Source organism: Zootoca vivipara, chromosome 1, assembly GCF_965207765.1.
Source record: "Zootoca vivipara chromosome 1, rZooViv2.hap1.1, whole genome shotgun sequence".
Lineage (NCBI taxonomy): Eukaryota > Metazoa > Chordata > Lepidosauria > Squamata > Lacertidae > Zootoca > Zootoca vivipara.
In genome coordinates, this window is record NC_142582.1 from 91,020,834 (window position 1) to 91,039,807 (window position 18,974).

Consider the following 18,974-nt stretch of genomic DNA (forward strand, 5'->3'; position numbering starts at 1 on the left):
ATACTTTTAAGAACTGAGTTTGGAATAAACAAGTTGCACATTGCTTCTTAATTTAGTAAGAAAAGTGTAAAACACTTCCTAGGCTGGTAAAATACAAGGAATATATGTTTGGAACTTAATATACTTTTTTATCAGATAAAAGCTTCGTTAAATACAAACAGATTATAACTTGTTCAGAATGACTACCATATTCCAGTTCACCAGTTTTGTCTGTGACTGTATCTCTCAGCTGACTAAAATTTTAATCTGACTGAGGTGATCTGTTCTAAGTGTAAGGTTCACATGACCTTACTAAAAACACAGCCCTAGAATTTTATTTTAGGAGTGGTGGCGGTGGCAGCAGAATACAATTATCACAAGTTGCAAAACGGAAAGCTGGTGTGTTATAATGGCTTGACATAAACTATGCAGTGCATTGATTTATTCCTTGTTTTTCTGTTGGAGAAGCTGTGTCTAGCATCTCTTAAAGAGACAGAACATTGGGTTTTTTAAATAGCTTTGGAAGAATCCCATTGTTCATATATTGCTGGTTTTTAATTAGATTTAATGATTACTATATTTGAGTAGTCTTTGATACGTGGGCCATAAAAACAAGTTCCCCCCCACCCCTACCAATAACATTTGAAAAACTTTACATTGCTTTAAGTTTATTGGAAACATATATTGTAAAATCTGCTAGTGCTAGTGTGTTGGGTTTCTTTTTTGGATAGTACACTGGATGGAATATGTCAATACTTTTCAGTAAAAATATTCCTTCTGCCCCAATTCTGGTTTGAATCCTGAGATCTTATGAACAGAACTTACTTCATAAGACACCTGCTGATAGAAGTGGAGGAGGTCTCTCTTTCTGTGGGGGACACTAAAACAGTGTGGAGGGGTGGTGTGGGACTGTGGGGGAAAGGTTGAGTTGACTTCCTCATTCTGCAAGTAGAAATCTCAGCTGGAGCAAAGCCGTTTCCATAAGCAGAAGGAGCCCTTTCTTCTATTCATGGAAGGGCAACTGCAGACCCGAGCATATTTTCCTAAATTTAAGATTACGTAATTGTACTTCATATAGCCTTAATGATTCACCTTTGCATCTTGGTATGTAGCATTAGTTTCCTGTGGTGTGGAAGGAGTTGCATTGTGGTGAGGATTGTAGTGACCTGGTGTAGCTCTGATTTCATTGCCTGATTGGGCAATGAAATGTCATTCAACATGGATGTACTTGTTGGCAAAAGTGAGTGGGGTCTAGGCATGTCCACACTTATTCTGTATGAATTGTGATGCAATATGGAAGGCACTACAGCTCACTGAAGAGAACCTATGTTGTTTACAAAACTAGAAATCTCTCTTCCTTCTCAAGAGTGGTGTGGGTTTTTAAAATAATTTCTTCATGGAAAATTCAGTGTGGAGGTAGCAATAGTACTGATGCTGCAATACTGGAATTAAAAGAACTGTTAACTGGTTCCTCATGTCCAAGGAAGCTTTTGGCTTAGATTTTCAAAAGCCATTTGTGTTATAGTGTAGGAATCTTGTGTTCAAAGGGAGCAACATCAAAACTTTCATTGGGAATGAGCTAGCTCTTGGGACATATCTTTGGATGATGGCTACATTCTTTAGTATTGATTACTTGAAAAATAGTGTCTGCATTAGCTGGCATATAACAAAAACAATAGGCTGGATGAATGTCAGTAAACTAAAATGGAATTGCTATAATAAAGAGGTGTTGTGGGTAGGTAGTTCTTTTATCCAGGAACCGAACCGGCTTCACACCCTGCTTTAGAGAGACTTGCCTTCTCCTTGAGGGGTCAGGTATGTAGATTGGTGGTACTTCAAGAGCCAGCTTTGTCACTGAGTCCATATGACCTCAGTGACACCAAGTGTCTTTTTCCAGCTTCAATTGGTTCATTGGCTATGGCCATTTATTGACAAGAGATGGCTTTGCCATAGTGACCCATGCCCTGGTAAGCTCCTATTTTGGTTACTATAATGTGTTTTGTGTTGGGAAGAAGTTGAGATAGAAGCAGCAGTTCAAGCAGAACATGCTGTAAGACTGTTGACTAGTTCATCCAAATGAAATCTCATCATACTGATTCTGAAGGAGATACACTGCCTGCCTATATGCTTCTGGGCTGTATTCAAATTGCTGGTGCTGTTTACCATAAAGTGATAAACCACTTGAGATCCAAAGATCTCCATAGCTTATCTCCATGCCCTAAGATATTCCAAGGAGCTCTTCTCTGTGTACAATGGTTGGTGGATATGTAGTGACTTTTTCCCAGGCAGGCACATACAGAATTTTAGTATATTGTTTTGTGGTGATAGGATTGCCTGCTCTATTGTTTTAACTGCTCAAACTGTTTGAATTGGTTTTATGGTTGCATTTTATTTTATGTGATTTTATGAATTTATATTTTGTACCCTGTTCTGGGATCTATCAAGTTGAAGGGCAGGCGATAAATATTCTTAAACAAAATAACACAATGCTTAATAGGGGATTTTGCTGTTTTGTAAAGGTGACTGCAGTGTTTCCTTTCCTAATAGGTTAAAAGGGATTGATCCTTTTCTTAATAGCTTCCCAGATTCTTGTTTTTGGGCTTCTTGTTCTCCTGTCTCGACATTTGTAAGACAGTTTATTTTTACTCACCACCTGTCATTAAATATTGAGAATGCTAAAACAATGGTCACAACATTTCTGGTAGTTGATTACATGGTTAGTTTAAGTAGTTGTCCATAATTGCAGTAGTTGCTACAGATATGTGAAATCATTGTTATAAATAGTATCTGTAGTTCTTTCACACTCCTCTATATGGAGGTCAAGCAAAGTCAGTTAAATCTGAGAGGAAAAAATTATTGTAAAATTATTGTGATTCTTGCATTGGTAGTCTGCCTGTGATTTCAATAAATATAAACATGGGTTTCTTTTGTTTCTCGTTTATGGGTGAGCAAGAATCATTAATAATTGTCTGCTCCAAAGCAGTATGTATGGAAATATTATGTTGAACTTGTATTAGTTATTTTACAACAAATCTCCAGCAATAGGTTATGGGAGAAACAAACCTATGGTGCCTTCATACTGGTGGAATGTTAGCTTAGTGAAGTCAGGATTTGACATGTGCTTAGCAGAAAAGGCAAAATGATATTGCTTTAAACTACAGACACATACTAATTGTAGCTTGGTGCATCACCACCATTTCATCATTCATGGATAGAAGCAACCAATCAATGCATGGTGATGGTAGAATATCCCCAATCAATGCATGGTGATGGCAGAATGTCTCCAAGGTATCATTCCACTACTTAGGTGGTCACAAATCCACCATACTGCATTCAGCAGTGTAAATCATCATGACACATCCCAGCATGACCCTGGCAAGAGCTACTTTTCAGGCATATTTGCCGACAGGGTTAGAAATCCTCCTATATCTCTTCCATGCTATAAAAGCACATGTTTTGGGGACAGGAACACAAACAATAGCTTGAACAAGCCACAGTTCCTCATATTCTTGTAAAATGGGAACTGACAGTTTGTTGCGAACAGCAAATAGAAGCTTTTGATCTCCTCCCTTTGTGCATGGAGGAGGAGGTCCATAAGCCCAATGCAAGTGCCCATTCACATTCATAACAATAATTATTATTTTTATTTATTAACAAAATGTAAATACCACTTGATTTTAGTAAAGCCTCTAAGTGGTTCACAAGAAATAGTAAAACTATAAATAAAAACAGTTAAAACATTTAAAAATAATTAAAATTAACAGGAAAAAAGGAATGCGTGTCAGCATCAACTCAGTTGGTTAGAGTGTGGTGCTGATAATGCCAATGTTGCATGTTTGATCCCCATATGGGACAGCTGCATATTCCTGCATTGCAGGGGGTTGGACTAGATGATTCTCAGGGTCCCTTCCAACTCTACGATTCTATGCTTCTATATGTCTGCATAGGCCTACCTAAACAAAAATGTTTTAAAGCAGGCTCCAAAAAGAGTACAGGGAAGGTATTTGTCTGATGTCAGTAGGCAGAGAGTATAGATAATGCCATGCTAAAAGAGAAATTTCTTAGAGCTGCAGAATGAGTATTGTGCAGCACATGTAAAAGTGCCAATTCTTCAGATTGAAGCATGAGTGCCTCTATTTTGCCAGCATTGTGGCACCACTGTGTCCAGGTACCAGTCCAGGAGCTGTGTGGCCTCTTCTGATTCAGATGTTATGGAGATAAAATAATAATAATAATAATAATAATAATAATAATAATAATAATAAATCATTTCTTATACCCCACACATCTGACTGGGTTACCCCAGCCACTCTGGGCAGCTTTCAACAAAATATAAAAGAACAAAACATCACACATTAAAAGCTTCCCAAAGTAGGGCTGTCCACGAAAATTCATATAATTGTTTAGTTCTTTGACATCTGACGGGAAGGCATTCCACAGGGTGGATGCAATAACCGAGAAGGCCCTCTGCCTGTTTCCCTGTACTGTAACTTCACTTCTCTCAATGAGGGAACTGCCCGAAGGCCCTTGGAGCTGGGGCCTCAGTGTCCAAGCTGAACAATGGGGGTGGAGACGCTCCTTTAGGTATACAGGGCTGAAGCCATTTAGGACTTTAAAGCTCAACACCAAGACTTTGAATCGTGCTCGGATATGAAAATTATGCAGTCTATTGATATAACTTCTTCTAAACATCCTTCACCCAATGATAGCACCCTTCAGCTTGGTTGCAGTTTGTGGAGCTGCAGGCAGTTGTCAAAACAGTTGAGCCAACAGTTGGAGCTCAAGTCTTGAATTTTTTTTGATGAATATGAGACACGATTATAGGGGTTGTTCTGTGGTCCATCATCTTTGGCCTCTTTTGGTATAATATAGGTGCTGCTTGTTTCACTTGCCTTGGCGTCACCAATAGCTAGGCACATTTTGCCTCAGTCTTTAAAGTGTGCCTTACAGTAGTTCAGCCTGGATACTGCTAGTGCATGGGCAACTGAGGCAGGCTCCATGCTCTCCAGATAGTCTCAGTTGGTGTATGAGCTTAAGCTGGTAAAAATCACTTCTGGCCATTGTTGCCACTTGAGTTTCCCCAATTTTTCCAGCTGCATATTGCATCCTGCTATGGGAGTGCGATCCTGTCTAAGACCTGTTGCAAACTTACCCACCCACAATATCTCTGTCTATAGCAAGTGGCCTAGTGAGCTACTAAAACTGTGGAAGATCTTTGTTTATATATAAGCACCTGACTCTACTGGTGAACTGCCTCCAAGATTAAAGGTTGCTGCACATGAGCTGTAGATTTGCTATCAATGGGTATCTGACACCTACAATAATTTTGCATCAATAATAGTGTGAGTATTTTTCTCCATTGAATTGTATAGTGGTTTCTCCTGTAGCTGTCAATGATCCATTATTGATAGAAGGTATATTTTGTCCTATTATATAGGTTGTAATACAGCTTTCCTAAAGGATAAAACAATCTATTTCAATGGACTTCACAGTGTGGTCTGGCGGGGAATAAGAAACTTTTATCAATCTCTGATGAAATAATTTGGTGTTGAAGGTCAGGAGAGGAGTTAGAATAAAGGAAAGCTGATATGGTAAGGGTTTATGTAGAGAGTGCAACCTTGGCCATGACCTCATTTTTTTAGCCTTGTACAAGTCAATGGTTCTCAACTTAACCCTCCTGCATATAATATGGGGTGTTAAAAGGATAATGGATTATCCACAGATGTGTTATAAGAGTTAGTTTGATGCTTATGAAAGAATTGGGAAGAATTATTGTTATATTCTAATGTTGCTCATTTGAGGTGAGGATAACACTCTTCAATTGCCATAAAGCTTTACAACTTTTTAAAAGGTATCTATTGCAGATACTTTTATTCCTAAGGGAACGTACTTACACACACAGCAGCAAGCTGACTTCACTAAGTAAAATATTTTAAAATATTTTTGTTTTGTTTGAAATTTTATTTCAGTTCTGAATTGTAAAATTGAAAAATAACTTTCTTACAATAGAGTTAGGAAGGCATTTGTTTTGCCATTTTTTGGTTATGAACTTGATAAGTATTGCTGTTTATCTTTATAGCCTCTGCTTAAATGGAAGCCACCTTTGGGAGCTGGACGGTCTCTTTTGACGTAGGCTTTGCATAGCAGCTGCACCACCCCAGGAGATTGCAATGAGTGGAGGAGGGGAACAGCCAGATATCCTGAGTGTAGGAGTATTGGTCAAAGAAAGATGGAAAGTGGTAAGTATATTATATCCTTCTTATTTCCTCCCCAGATATATGAAAGCACTAGACTAAATAAAAAGAAATAAAATTGCAAGGAACCAAATAAAAGGAAGACATAGTCACAAACTGCATACTGTTAGCAATATATGAAAGCATAGTAATACAGATTTGGAGAAATTTCCCCCTCTTGGTCCCCTTTTTTGCAAATAAATACACAAGTTAGTAGTCTCCTTGCCTGTACTTTGGTGTGCTGGTCTTTTCTGACACATTGATAGTGTCAAAGAAAGAAAGAATTAACTCTTTCCTGAGAGTTTATTTATTTGTGACATTGAGCATAGTGGCTCTAGGTAAGTGAAGTGGTTTTCCTCAGCTTGAAAAGCACTTTTAAAAGTGCTGCTGGCTGTTGTTCATCTTTACCTTAATGTGGCCCTGTGGAACAAAAACCTCACATAAGATGCCTGTTACCTGTATTTATAAATACACAGTGGTACCTTGGTTTAAGTACACGGTTCCAAGGAGTCGTTCGCTCCACGAAATGTACTTAAACGGAGTGGGGCTTCCGCACGTGTGCGAAGTGCCAATAGAGCGCTTCTGCGCATGTGTGCGCTGCGGAACCCAGAAGTAAACACTTCCAGGTCCACGGAGTACTCAAACCGAGAGTACTCAAACCGCAGCGGACGTAAACCGAGGTATGACTGTATTTATATACCGCTGTATTGTAAATATATATCATAGTGGTTTGCAACAATATAAAACACCAAACAATAGAATTAGAAAAAGTTAAAAATAAGTCAAAAGAAATTAAAAACAAACATCAGTAGATTGCATAGGCCTAGCGGAATAGAAACGTTTTCAGCAGGCATTTAACAGTTTGCACAGAGGGCAGCCACTGAATCTATATTGGCAGGGTGTTCCACTGGACTGGGCAAATGACACTAAAGCAGTGGTTCACAAAGTGGTTCTGAAACTGGTATGGCAGTAACACTGGTGTGACGGAAGAGGATGGCAAGTGTCAGCTCTGTTAAATATGAAATATCTTTGTCCTGATGAGGAAATGAGAGTTTATTTGTCTCAAATTGGGCCTAAATTAAATGAGATCACTTGGCAAAGGCAAGCTCACACTTCTTATTGAGTTTGTATACATACTTAAGGTACATGTGATAGAGACTTATTTATAATTATATTTTGGGAATGATTTATGTTCTTACGTAGCTGTATTGTTTTATACTTTCTGGATGTCCTATGATCATATTATAAAGGAGTTATGTTCCATGTTATAAATCAAGCAATGCTAGGAGTTGTTTCTTTTTGTGTTCCAATGTATTTCTTATCAATAAAAAATGGGTGTTGCGCAAGCAATTTTTTATTCTGAAAGTGTGGGCCAGAGAAAAAGGTTTGAGAACCAGTGTGCTAAAGGCTTGATTTCTTGTCACATTAACAGTAGCTAATAGATTAAGAAATATATTTTAAAATGAGTCTTACATTAAGTAGGGAAAGAGATAACCTAATAACAGATTTAGTGGCTAGATAATATTCATAATCTAGGCTTGTTAATTCAAAAGTTCAGCATTTTTTAAACAATGCAGATTTAATATTCTTATTCATTCCAGTTCAAAAAGATAGGAGGTGGAGGGTTTGGAGAAATTTACGATGCGATGGACTTGCTTACCCGAGACAATGTTGCATTGAAAGTCGAGTCAGCTCAGCAACCAAAGCAGGTTCTGAAAATGGAAGTAGCTGTGTTGAAAAAACTGCAAGGTAAGGAGGATAAAAGATCCTTGTTCTGAATGTATGTCTGATTCTTGGAAATCTGATAGGCTCGGTGTTTCAAAGTATACTATATTGGTCAGTATGGATTCCAAATATAATAAGGAAGAATTAAGATTTTTTACTGATTTTTAAAATAATAATGATTCACATTGATGATGTGCCTTAAATCTGAGGTAGGTGAAAAAATGGCAAGTATTGTTCTGAGAGAATGTGCGAGGCAGATTGAGATGTGAACCTATGACTGCTGTCCTTGAAAAATGTTGTGAAATATTTTGATCACCACAAAATCCCTGGGCAACTTCTGAAATTACAGGATGACCTAGCTTACTCTCCCTGACAGTGTTCCTAAAATTTAAATAGTTCTGTAGTAGATGGAATTTCAACAGGTGTCGTTTGTTCACCTGGTCACCCTAAGAAAGCTTAAGCTGTATGAACATTTTTGATACAGTGGTACCTCGGTTTACAAACACAATTGGTTCCGGAAGCCTGTACTTAACCTGAAGCGAACTTTCCCATTGAAAGTAATGGAAAGTAGATTAATCCGTTCCAGACTGTCTGTGGAATACTCAACCTGAAGCGTACTTAAGCCGAGGTATGAGTGTAATTGGTTCCGGAAGTCCGTACTTAACCTGAAGCGTACTTAACCTGAAGCGAACTTTCCCATTGAAAGTAATGGAAAGTGGATTAATCCATTCCAGACAGGTCCGTGGAGTACTTAAACTGAAAATACTCAAACCGAGGCGTACTTAAACCGAGGTATGACTGTACTCAACATGTATCCGTTTTGATTCTCAACATGTATCTGGTCAGGCTTTTGGTTTCACTTTAGTAGAGGCATAAATTGTGGTGCAGCAGAACCAAAACAAAGCAGAGTAAAAATAAATGTTTTTCAGACCATTAATTTTGTAAGTGTGTCAATAATCTTGGTGGTAGCTGTTAATTTTACCTTCCTGGGATATTGGGGCCAATGGTCTATGTTGATCCTTATCCAGGGCCGGCCCTACGGCCAGGGGGGGCGCCGGCCGTGCAGCAGCGCCCTCAGCAGCAGCGCTGCGCGCTAAGCCCACCCGCCTGCCCGTCGCGCAGCAGTGCCCTCGGCAGCTGCGCGCTGAGCCTGGCCGCCCGCCACGCTGGAAAACGGGGCGGCGGGTGCTGCCGGAGGGATCCGTTGCACCACGGTGCCAGGGCGCCAGAGGTGCTTAAGACGGCCCTGTCCTTGTCACATGGTCACAGGCTGGAGAGAAGAATTGTGGGAGGTAGGCACACTCCCCTCAGTTTTTTGCTCCTGCCTGTCGCAGCAGTACGTTTCTCCTGGTTCTCCTGCTTCACCTCAGATAAAAATCTTGTGTTGCTAAATTATCAACAAAAAGCATTTTTGTTGCACCTTAGTGGCCATGTTTGCAAATCACAAATTGGGTATACTCTATGTTCGAATCCAGGCAGTGGGAAGCCCTTCTTATGTTCATCTTCATGCCGCATTGTCATGGGGTGAGGTGTTTAAGAGTAACTAAAAAATGTTAACACTGAAATATGTTTACTTTCATGAATGCTAACAACTTTTGGATAATGAGGCACTGTTTAATTACGAATTGGTGCAGAGAATTAGAGACAAAGTGGTTTTTATTTTTGACAAGTTTCTTCCACATGTCAATGAGTTGTTCCTTCAGTTCTGTTTCCTTTTTTGCCACCCAGAAATGTAAGTAATAGATTTAGGGATTTAGGGAAGCACTTGGGGAGAGTGGGGTTAGTGAAAAGTAATCTTTCTACCACCTTCTTCCCCAGCAGCTTCCTGAAAAGTCTCTCTTGAGGACTGGGGACCCTCCTGAGTGGGGTGTGCTGGGGTGGAGGGAATTGCTGAAAATAGGGTGGAGGCATGTCCGGTGAGAGGGAGTCTCTGCCCAGTTTTTGCCTTATCTCCCTTTCAGCCCTCGGAGACACAGTGCACCCCATTCAGGAAGGTCCCTTGACTTTTAGGACAGGCTTCTCTAAAAAGTGTATTTTATTTCTGCAGGAAAAGATCATGTCTGCAAATTCATTGGCTGTGGAAGGAATGACAGATTCAACTATGTGGTCATGCAGTTGCAGGTAAGTTTTTTACATTTATTCATTCTCTAAAATGGGTAGTCTACCTTTTTATATCTACCGCACACTAATGCATATTTCTTGATGGTAAAATTTCCTTGCTGCCCACCAGTGCTCAATGGAAGGAGGATTCAGCTTCTCCCATGGAACCCCCTACCACCCACCTAGAATCCTGAAATGCCCACTAGTGGGCGGTAGGGACCAGGTTGACAACCCCTGCTCTAAAAGGATGTTCACAGATATAAATTAAATCTCCACAACCCCCTAAAAGAAAGCATGTCCAGCTAATGTAACATTGCTTATTTGATAGGAGAAGGGTATATAGAAACCACAGGCCCTTCTCCATGTGCCTTATCTGAAGCAATTGCAGAGGGTAGCTAAACAAGAATGGGATTTTTTAGTGGTACCTCCATGTCTTTGGAACTCTATCTCCCAGGAAAATCTACATGGCACCATCCTTGTCATTTTTTTCGGCACCAGGCTAGTACAGGTTTATTTACCCAGTCTGTTGAAGATTAAGTTGACCTCTACTGTGCTGCTCCTCTTTTACAGCGGTAGAATAGATTTTTTCTTTTTGTATTGTTAGATATGCAATTTATTAATTTTGTATTGCACATTGCTTTTAATTTGGGTTTTACTTTTAATTTGCGTATCTTGCTGTTACATTGCTTTGAGACTTCTTTGGGTTTAGCAACTACCAAACGCAATAATAACAACTGCTACTGCTGCTACAGCTTATCATGCCTTGTGATCTGGGCCACCTCTTGGAAAAAATTTTTTTATAGCTTAATTGATACCCTATTCTCTTCATGATCAGTTCAATGTAAAAAATAAATAAATCCTAATGTTTATTTTTTTCCCATTATAAAATGATTATGAAACCTAAATGAAAAAAGTAAATATTATTGGAAATGTCTGTCTTCCTCATTTTGGATGGGCAGAGGGAAATTTCCACTGAAAGTACTTTACTTCCTTGCTTTTTCAGGGTCGGAACTTGGCCGATCTGCGTCGAAGCCAAACTAGAGGGACCTTCACAATCAGTACTACCTTGCGACTTGGCAAGCAAATTCTAGAGTCTATTGAGAGCATTCATTCTGTTGGTTTTTTACACAGAGATATTAAGCCAGTGAGTTTATCCACAAATTTTGTCAAAGCCAAGCATTTAAGTTTCAACTGTTGTCACTTATTAGGGGGTGATTGTGCAGTTAGAATAATCTGAAAATTGGATATAAAACTATTAAGATGACAGTGCATAGTTTAAAAGCTAATCCATGATTGTTTCTTTTATATATTGATTTTCAGTAACATTAGAACTCTTTAACTCTAATGGTCTTATCTAGCAAATAATAATTGCTTTTGGTTTTAAAAGTAAGTTCTTAATTTAGGAAAGCCTAAGATGATTGCATCCACTGAGAATATATTACTCTGTACTTTATTTCAAAGTATTAAGATGTTCTGTTTAACATGACTGAATAGCACAATCCTATGCATGTCTACCCAAAAGTTTAATAATTGTATCCAGTGTTAGTCCTATGCAGAGTAGTTTAAGTAATTGATTGCAGCCTTAATGTTGTATTCAGCGTTTGTCTTGTGTGGAGATTGTTGTTGAATAACATCTATGGTATTATCAATCAGTATGTCATCTTTTTCCTCCCCAGTCCAACTTTGCTATGGGACGTTTCCCTAGCACTTGGAGGAAGTGTTACATGCTGGATTTTGGCTTGGCGCGTCAGTTTACAAATTCATGTGGGGATGTCAGACCGGTAAGAAATTTTAATAAAACTTTTTATTAATAATTTTAATTTTGATATATTGGACTGCTTTTAAAATAACTGTCAGGCTGAACTGTTTTATCCATGTTTGATGCATTACGCCAGAGATCTGAGAGCTAAATTCTCATCTGGCCAATCGTCCGAGGGTTAAGTGAGTGGGACCAAACTATGGTTTAAACATGCTTTAATGGTGTTTCCTGCTTGGCAGGGGGTTGGACTGGATGGCCTTTGTGGTCTCTTCCAACTCTATGATTCTATGATTCTATAATGTTAATGGGCAGCATGCTAGTATGTGCTGTTACAAAGTTTTCAGGGTAATCCTCCCTCATTTTGCTGCTATGCTCTGAGCAAAATAGGCAAAGTGTGGCTTGTCATGTCATACAAATATAAGCATGTGGTTTCTTTCACCCAAAACCCCCATGAGTGGTAAACAAGGTTTCTTTTTCACTTATTACTTGTTTGTTTGAGCAAAGGAAAGCACAAGGCCAGGTTTGGATAACAAGACAAGCCACACTCTGATTTATTTTGTCTGGCACAGTAGGAGCAGAGGGAAGGGGAGCACCATGGTAACATTTTGTTTTAAACCATGGTTTAATATCACATAAAAGTGAGTTAATTGTGTCAGTGAGTAGGTTCATTGTCCCTTGGTGTTGTTGCTGTACATTTTTAATAATGTGTAAGGAGTGATTGATGTTAGTGGTTTGGTGATTTAGTGCGAGATGTAGGAGGGATTGGGAGGTTAGTTCGCTTGTGTGAGGTGTGGTAATAGAATGGGATGAGTGATATAGCATGAGTAGTGAATTTTGTACAATTTGTGTAATTGAAAAACAGAGGTTGGGTGAATGTTACATACTGTGAGTTAGAATATGCCTTGGCAAGTTAGAGGCTGAGGAGGGAAGGGATCCCTGTCTCAATATGTTTCCAAAATGTGATTCTGGATTTTGGTGGGTTTTTTTTTAATTATTTGATTAATTTGTACTGCATCACTGTTTTTCAGTTTCATATACTATAGAACAATTAGTATTTTGCTTTTGTTCAGCACTTTGTGTTAGTATTAAGCCGTATAAAGATAAAGGGCCCATGGACAGTTAAGTCCAGTTAAAGGCGATTATGGGGCGGCAGTGCTCATCTCGCTTCAGGCCAAGGGAGCTGGCGTTTGTCCACAGACAGCTTTCTGGGTCATGTGGCCAGCATGACTTAATTGCTTCTGCCACAACGCGACACCATGACAGAAACCAGAGCACACAGAAATGCCATTTACCTTCCCGCCGCAGCAGTACCTATTTATCTACTTGCACTTGGGTGTGCTTTTGAACTGCTAGGTTTGCAGAAGCTGGGACAGAGCAACGGGAGCTCACCCTGTCGTTCGGATTCAAACTGCTGACCTTCTGATGAGCAAGCTGAAGAGGCTCAGTGGTTTAGACCACAGCGCCACCCACTCCCTATTAAGCAGTATATAAATATGTAAATAGAATAATAAATAAATAAAAAGGTGCTGGCTACTGCTGACTTGTGATGGAACTTTTGCCTTATTCCCTGATCTCCCAAAATAAGGAATAAAAAAGTGTATGTCTGGAGCTGCTTGTACTTTCTATTAGCAACGAGCATTAGTACTTTGCATACAGCAACTAGGAGTATGTTTGCAAAGAACTGAAAAAGTGCTTTGTATGAAGAGGACAGGGTTTTTTGCTTGTCTGGGCACTTAGTTGCCTAGTTGTGGAGCGAATAGGAAATTAGCATTTAAAGTAAAATGCACTGGAATTTGGCTGCTGAGAAAAAAGGGAAATAACAAAATGGCTTCTTTAAGATTGAATAAAATGGAACTATTGGAATAAGAACTGAAGGGCCCTGCTGGACCCATCCAGTCTAGTAAACTCTTCTCGCAGTGGCTAACCAGATGCCTATTGTAAAGCCTGCAAGCAGGTCCTGAGTGCAAAAGCACTTTCACCACTTTTGATTCACAGCAGCTGATAGTCAATAAATCTGGTTAAATAGAAAAGTATTTCTGAACTACTTAAAACATGTTCAAGATGTGTTTACTTATTTACCATACCCATTTAAATTTTATTTATTATACAAACATGTTGCCCCAATAACATATAGATCAAACAGACCTGTGCATTCTTAACGGAGAAAGACTCCAGAGTAGAAGGCCTACATTATTTTTTGTAGTGTTGCTTTTATGTATATCTTTAACTAACACAGTGTAACACAGAATTTCTCCCCCTCTGTTGTATTGATAGCCCAGAGCTGTTGCTGGTTTTAGAGGGACTGTGCGGTATGCATCAGTCAATGCTCACAGGAACAGAGTGAGTATTAGTACTTGCAATAGCCTGAATGTTTAGTTACTGAAACAATTACAAATGGTGTGATTATCTTAACTTTCTGCGTCACCTGTCTTTTTCCTATAGGTGAATTATAATTGTAAGCAATACTGCCTGAAATATTTAAAGTGTTAGCAAAAGAAAATGTCTACTTTATGCATCTTTAATCATACTGGATGTTCTTACAATGGAAATAATACTGTGACTGAAATTTGCTAAATAAATTGGTTACCATTTTAATTACATGGCATATTAAAAGAGTGCTAATTGATTTTTAGTAGGTATGGATGAAAACGACACACATCCTCCCCACCATAGCTGCCAAGTTATCCCTTTTTAAAAAGGGATTTTCCCTTATGCTGAATAGGCTTCCTCGCGAGAAAAGGGAAAACTTGGCAGCTATGCTCCCCACCCCATGAGAGGTTGAGGTTTCGCTAGGGTGGGGTTTGGCTTTGCTGGGAAAATGTTGTTCTGGTGGGATGTGTGAACTGACAGAAAGGATCACAGTCTTTTGACCACTTTCGACTTTCTGTTTTATCGAGGTGTTGCACAGCAGATGGTAACTGCTAGCTCTAGATGGTGGGTACAAAAGCACCAACAATAAAATTATCCTTGTGATTACAGAAGACAGGTGGGATCCTGTTTATCTGTCTCCAGTTTTAAAACTTGAATGTTAGCAGGAAGCCTGTTTCTGCTGTTGAACTAAAAGTTGGTTTTTTTCCAGTTAAATACTAGATAATTATGTAGTTCAGGAAGAGACAACTATTCTCTTGGCTGTATACTTCCACTCATAGCTGGCACGAACAACCAGCAAGGCAGGCAGCTGACCATGGGTGTTCAATGGTGCACTAACTGAGCCAATACCTGGACCTTGCACAATCTGTAACCAGCTTTCTTTGTTGCTCTCCTGGAACTTGGTATATCATCATAAAGGTGGATTAAGGTTCATAGGAATGACACAAGGGTGTATATTTGCTAAGGGCAGACGAAATCTCTGGTTCAGGAGCAGGCCCAGAAAGACCTACAAATATACAAATCACTGCCTATCCAATAATTCAGCAAAATACTTGAAACCACATAAAATAATTTAAGGAAGGAGGTGAAACACATTTAAACAAATTGCTAGCTTGCTTTGCTTCTATGTATACTTCTGTGAGTATATTTATAGAGTTTCTGTTTTGAATCTATGGAGAACACTTAAACTCTTTGTATTGTTTTCTTACAAGTGAGTCTTGCCACAAAATGTTGCAGTGTAGAGTGATTCTTCTAGGGTTCCAACCAGCCATGTCCTTTCCCAGGCTATGCCTCATTCTATGTCTCCTCCCCTCTGGCAGTCTTTCCACGCCCCCAAACAGGCCACTGAATGTGCTCTGTCTGCTCTTGGACTGTTTTGTTCCCCTCACCCACCAAGGACTTTAAAAAATGGTACTTGTGTAAGCCCAAGAGTCTACTAATCTCCTCTGTGCATGGATGGTGCTGATTTATTACGATGGACAGTGAAGTGTTCTGATTGGGCTGTTCCTCTTGCACAAGACTCAGGCAGGAGCAAAGACTTATGGGAGCTAGACCGTTTCTCCTCAGTTTTTCCCTCCTTGGCTCTCACTGTTTTGTTGACAGTTAGCTGAGTCCTCTTTAACTACTTTCTTTGTTATTCTTAGTTACTTAGTACTGGTAATCGGCTACTTTTCCTGTCTATCAGTCATTTTATGCGTCTTCTAAAGGTAAAGGTAAAGGGACCCCGACTCTGGGGTTGTGGCACTTATCTCGTGTTATTGGCCAAGGGAGCTGGCGTACAGCTTCCAGGTCATGTGGCCAGCATGACAAAGCCGCTTCTGGCAAACCAGAGCAGCGCATGGAAACGCCGTTTACCTTCCCACTTGGAGCGGTACCTATTTATCTACTTGCACTTTGACGTGCTTTCAAACTACTAGGTTGGCAGGAGCTGGGACCAAGCAACGGGAACTCACCCTGTCACAGGGATTCGAATCACTGACCTTCTGATCAGTAAGCCCTCGGCTCTGTGGTTTAACCCACAGAGCTACCTGCGTCCCAACTATGCATCCTCTACTGAGGTGTAAATAAACAACCTTGTCTCCCTGCTAAACATCTTTCCCTGTTGTGTATTCAGTGTTTTACTTCTATTTTTACATTAATTTCTTAATTTTTATCTTTATTTCTTGTTGCTGGCCATTGCCGTTTTGGCAGATGGACTGCCTTTTCTTTCAACTTTTTTTGCGGTGCAGGCTGCCTCGTGCAACGACTGTGCACTGCTTCCCTAACAACCGCTCTGTGCCTTACCCTCAGCGTCCTTTTGGATCCTTTATTCAGTGCATTGGCTTTTCTTCAAAAATTGCTGCTTCTGCAAAGAAAGAAAGAAAGGGATAAAGAAAATAAGCTTCCACTCCTTGTTCTCCTGTCTGCTTCAGCAGCGCAAAGGGCTGTTGCGACACGTTTTGCCTGCAGTAATATTTGAATCAGCAGTCTGGTTCAGTGGCTCAATTTCCTCCCACTAAATTTCAATGCATCCTTAGAGTCTCTGCAAGGCTTGGGTGCCTTTCCGCATAAAAAAGCTAAACAAATGTAGAATGTGGTCCTCTGATTCCCCTCAGTCGCTCAAATCAATCCCCCCATGCTAAGGGCCATCTTTTTCCAATGTTGTCAGTAAGGTAAGGTCTACTCATGTAAACAAACCGCTTTCAGAGCAATCCATGGCCTAACCACAGAGTGCTGCTCAGTTATCTAGTGAGATTTTACTGCCATCTGCCGGCAGTACTAATAATGACATTCCTCTGATCCTCAGCCTGAATTTCAGGGTTTTGCTGATGACCAATTAGGATCTAATGAGCAAAGTTCATTGACACCAATGGGTCAAGGTTTATCAGAGGTTTTGAATGTGAACTTGTCTGCTTCTTTAATTGATCAGTTGAAGGATGCCCTTCTTGCTTACTTATCATCAGACCTGAAGCATGACTTATGTCCCAATGCTGCCTTTCCTGTGCGTACTAAATCAAAAGCTTCTTGTAAGTGTATGCCACATTCTGCAGAGAATTCCTCCCCTAACCCTTTTCAAGTTATGTCTGAGGAATTACAGGAGGCTGATTTTACTATGCCATCATCTCATGCATCACTGGATGTGGAAGAAGAGGGTGCATGGAGTGATGATTCAGTGCAGGAAGAGCCACAATCTTCCAGGCTGTTTCAAGATTTTCAGGCAGCAACTTTGCAGCATAAGATTATGAGCACTTTATGTTTGTCCTCTAAGTAAGCAAATGAGGCTGAGGCAGTTTCTGGAAGTTTTGTGTCTTTTCTAACAGATACCAGTCCATCAACCAACTTCATGCAGGTTCCATCTCTTCTAAAATCTATAGTAAAGGCAGAGCTAGACGCTCCTATGCATTTGAAAAGGACTAATGGATTGGTGAATAAATTATATCCTTTAGAGCCAGAATTTATGGCTTATATTAAGTCACCTTCCATAGATCCTCCTCTGCTGCATCTTTCCTCATGTCATTTGGCCCCAAAAGATGAGGATGCTCAATGCTTAATTGCATGATATTACAGATAGGAGAATCAAGTTTGCCCTTCGCGAAGTACATGAGACTGCTTCGTTCTCATTGAGAGCTTATTGTATACCCTGTTTCCCTGAAAATAAGACATACCCATAAAATAAGCCGTAGCAGGATTTCTAAGCATTTGTGCAATATAAGCCATAGCCCGATAATAAGACATAGTGATAGGCGCAGTTCTGGAGGGCGCCGAGGAAGAGGCGAGGCTGGACGCGTAATAAAAAATAAGACATCCCCTGAAAATAAGCCATAGTGTGTCTTCTTGAGGAAAAATAAATATAAGACAGTGTCTTATTTTGGGGAAAACACGGTAGCTTCCTCCTGTGCACATGCCTGTGTGGTATGGCTGGAGGATTTGCTCCATAATCCTCCTCAGGATGTGGTGTGTCACCATCAAATCCTTTCAAAACCCCTAAAAGCACAAGCCTTCATGGCGGATGCAACTATGGATGCTATGCAGTTTGTGCCAAGAGCCATATCTGCACATGTAAAAGTGTGCTGCACTTTGTGGCTTAATAACTGGCAGGCTGACTCTGCCGCTAAGGCTAACTTGTCTGTGGTACCTTTTGTGAGAGGCCAACTACCTGTACTTGGAGAATCAGCTCTGAAAGATGTTTTGGTGGAATCAAAGGATAAGCGTAAGGTTTTGTTAAGTCAGAAGGCTGATGGAAGGTATGCTAGGCATTTTGTTCCATACCCCACTCAGTTCCATTCCTTTCACTACTCAGGTTCCAGAATAGGCAGCGAGATTCAAGTCTCAACCCTTTAAACAGCGTTACCAAGGTAGACAGCCATTCCAACACTTTTCTGCCACCCCAGCCACCAAGGGTGGTAAGCAGCATACTCATTGACTCAGCGTCACAACAGGTAGGGGGATGCCTAAAATGGTTTCTCCCTACCTGGCAGCAGACCATATGATTTATTATATGCTTGAGTTTTTATTATGGAGGGTTCGTTTTCTGGACATGGAGGTTTTTTCATGTTGCTGCACATTACTTTCTTTACTCTTGTTCCTGTTGCGTATTAGCCAGGAGGAGGTAGGCCTGGTGTTTAATTTAGTTTTAGATTTTTTGTCATGATGCTCCTGATTGGCGAGTCAAAAAAACTGAGGAGAAACAGTCTACCACAATTCTTTGCTCCTGCCTGATTCTCGTGCAAGAGGAACAGCCCAATCCAAATACTTCATCGTCCACCTAATAAATCTACTATTCAGGTAAGACCAGTAATCATTTTTAGCTGCATCTTTTCTGTCAGCTT

General features: G+C 40.1%; 1 protein-coding gene across 4 annotated transcripts in view; it reads left to right on the plus strand.

The window, feature by feature from the left end:
• The window catches only part of TTBK2 (tau tubulin kinase 2), a 39,435-nt gene that overhangs the window by 2,927 nt on the left and 17,534 nt on the right, over positions 1–18,974 (plus strand). For 3 of the 4 annotated variants that reach the window (XM_035112481.3, XM_035112462.3, XM_035112474.3), the window contains exons 2-7: positions 6,059–6,218; positions 7,814–7,961; positions 9,985–10,058; positions 11,041–11,181; positions 11,714–11,818; positions 14,071–14,136. In XM_035112481.3, the coding sequence (XP_034968372.1) occupies positions 6,150–6,218; positions 7,814–7,961; positions 9,985–10,058; positions 11,041–11,181; positions 11,714–11,818; positions 14,071–14,136 (603 nt within the window). In that variant the 5' untranslated portion in view covers positions 6,059–6,149. Of the gene's footprint in view, positions 1–6,058; positions 6,219–7,813; positions 7,962–9,984; positions 10,059–11,040; positions 11,182–11,713; positions 11,819–14,070; positions 14,137–18,245; positions 18,931–18,974 lie in introns of those variants that run through there. The other variant, XM_035112490.3, reaches the window with a different exon arrangement.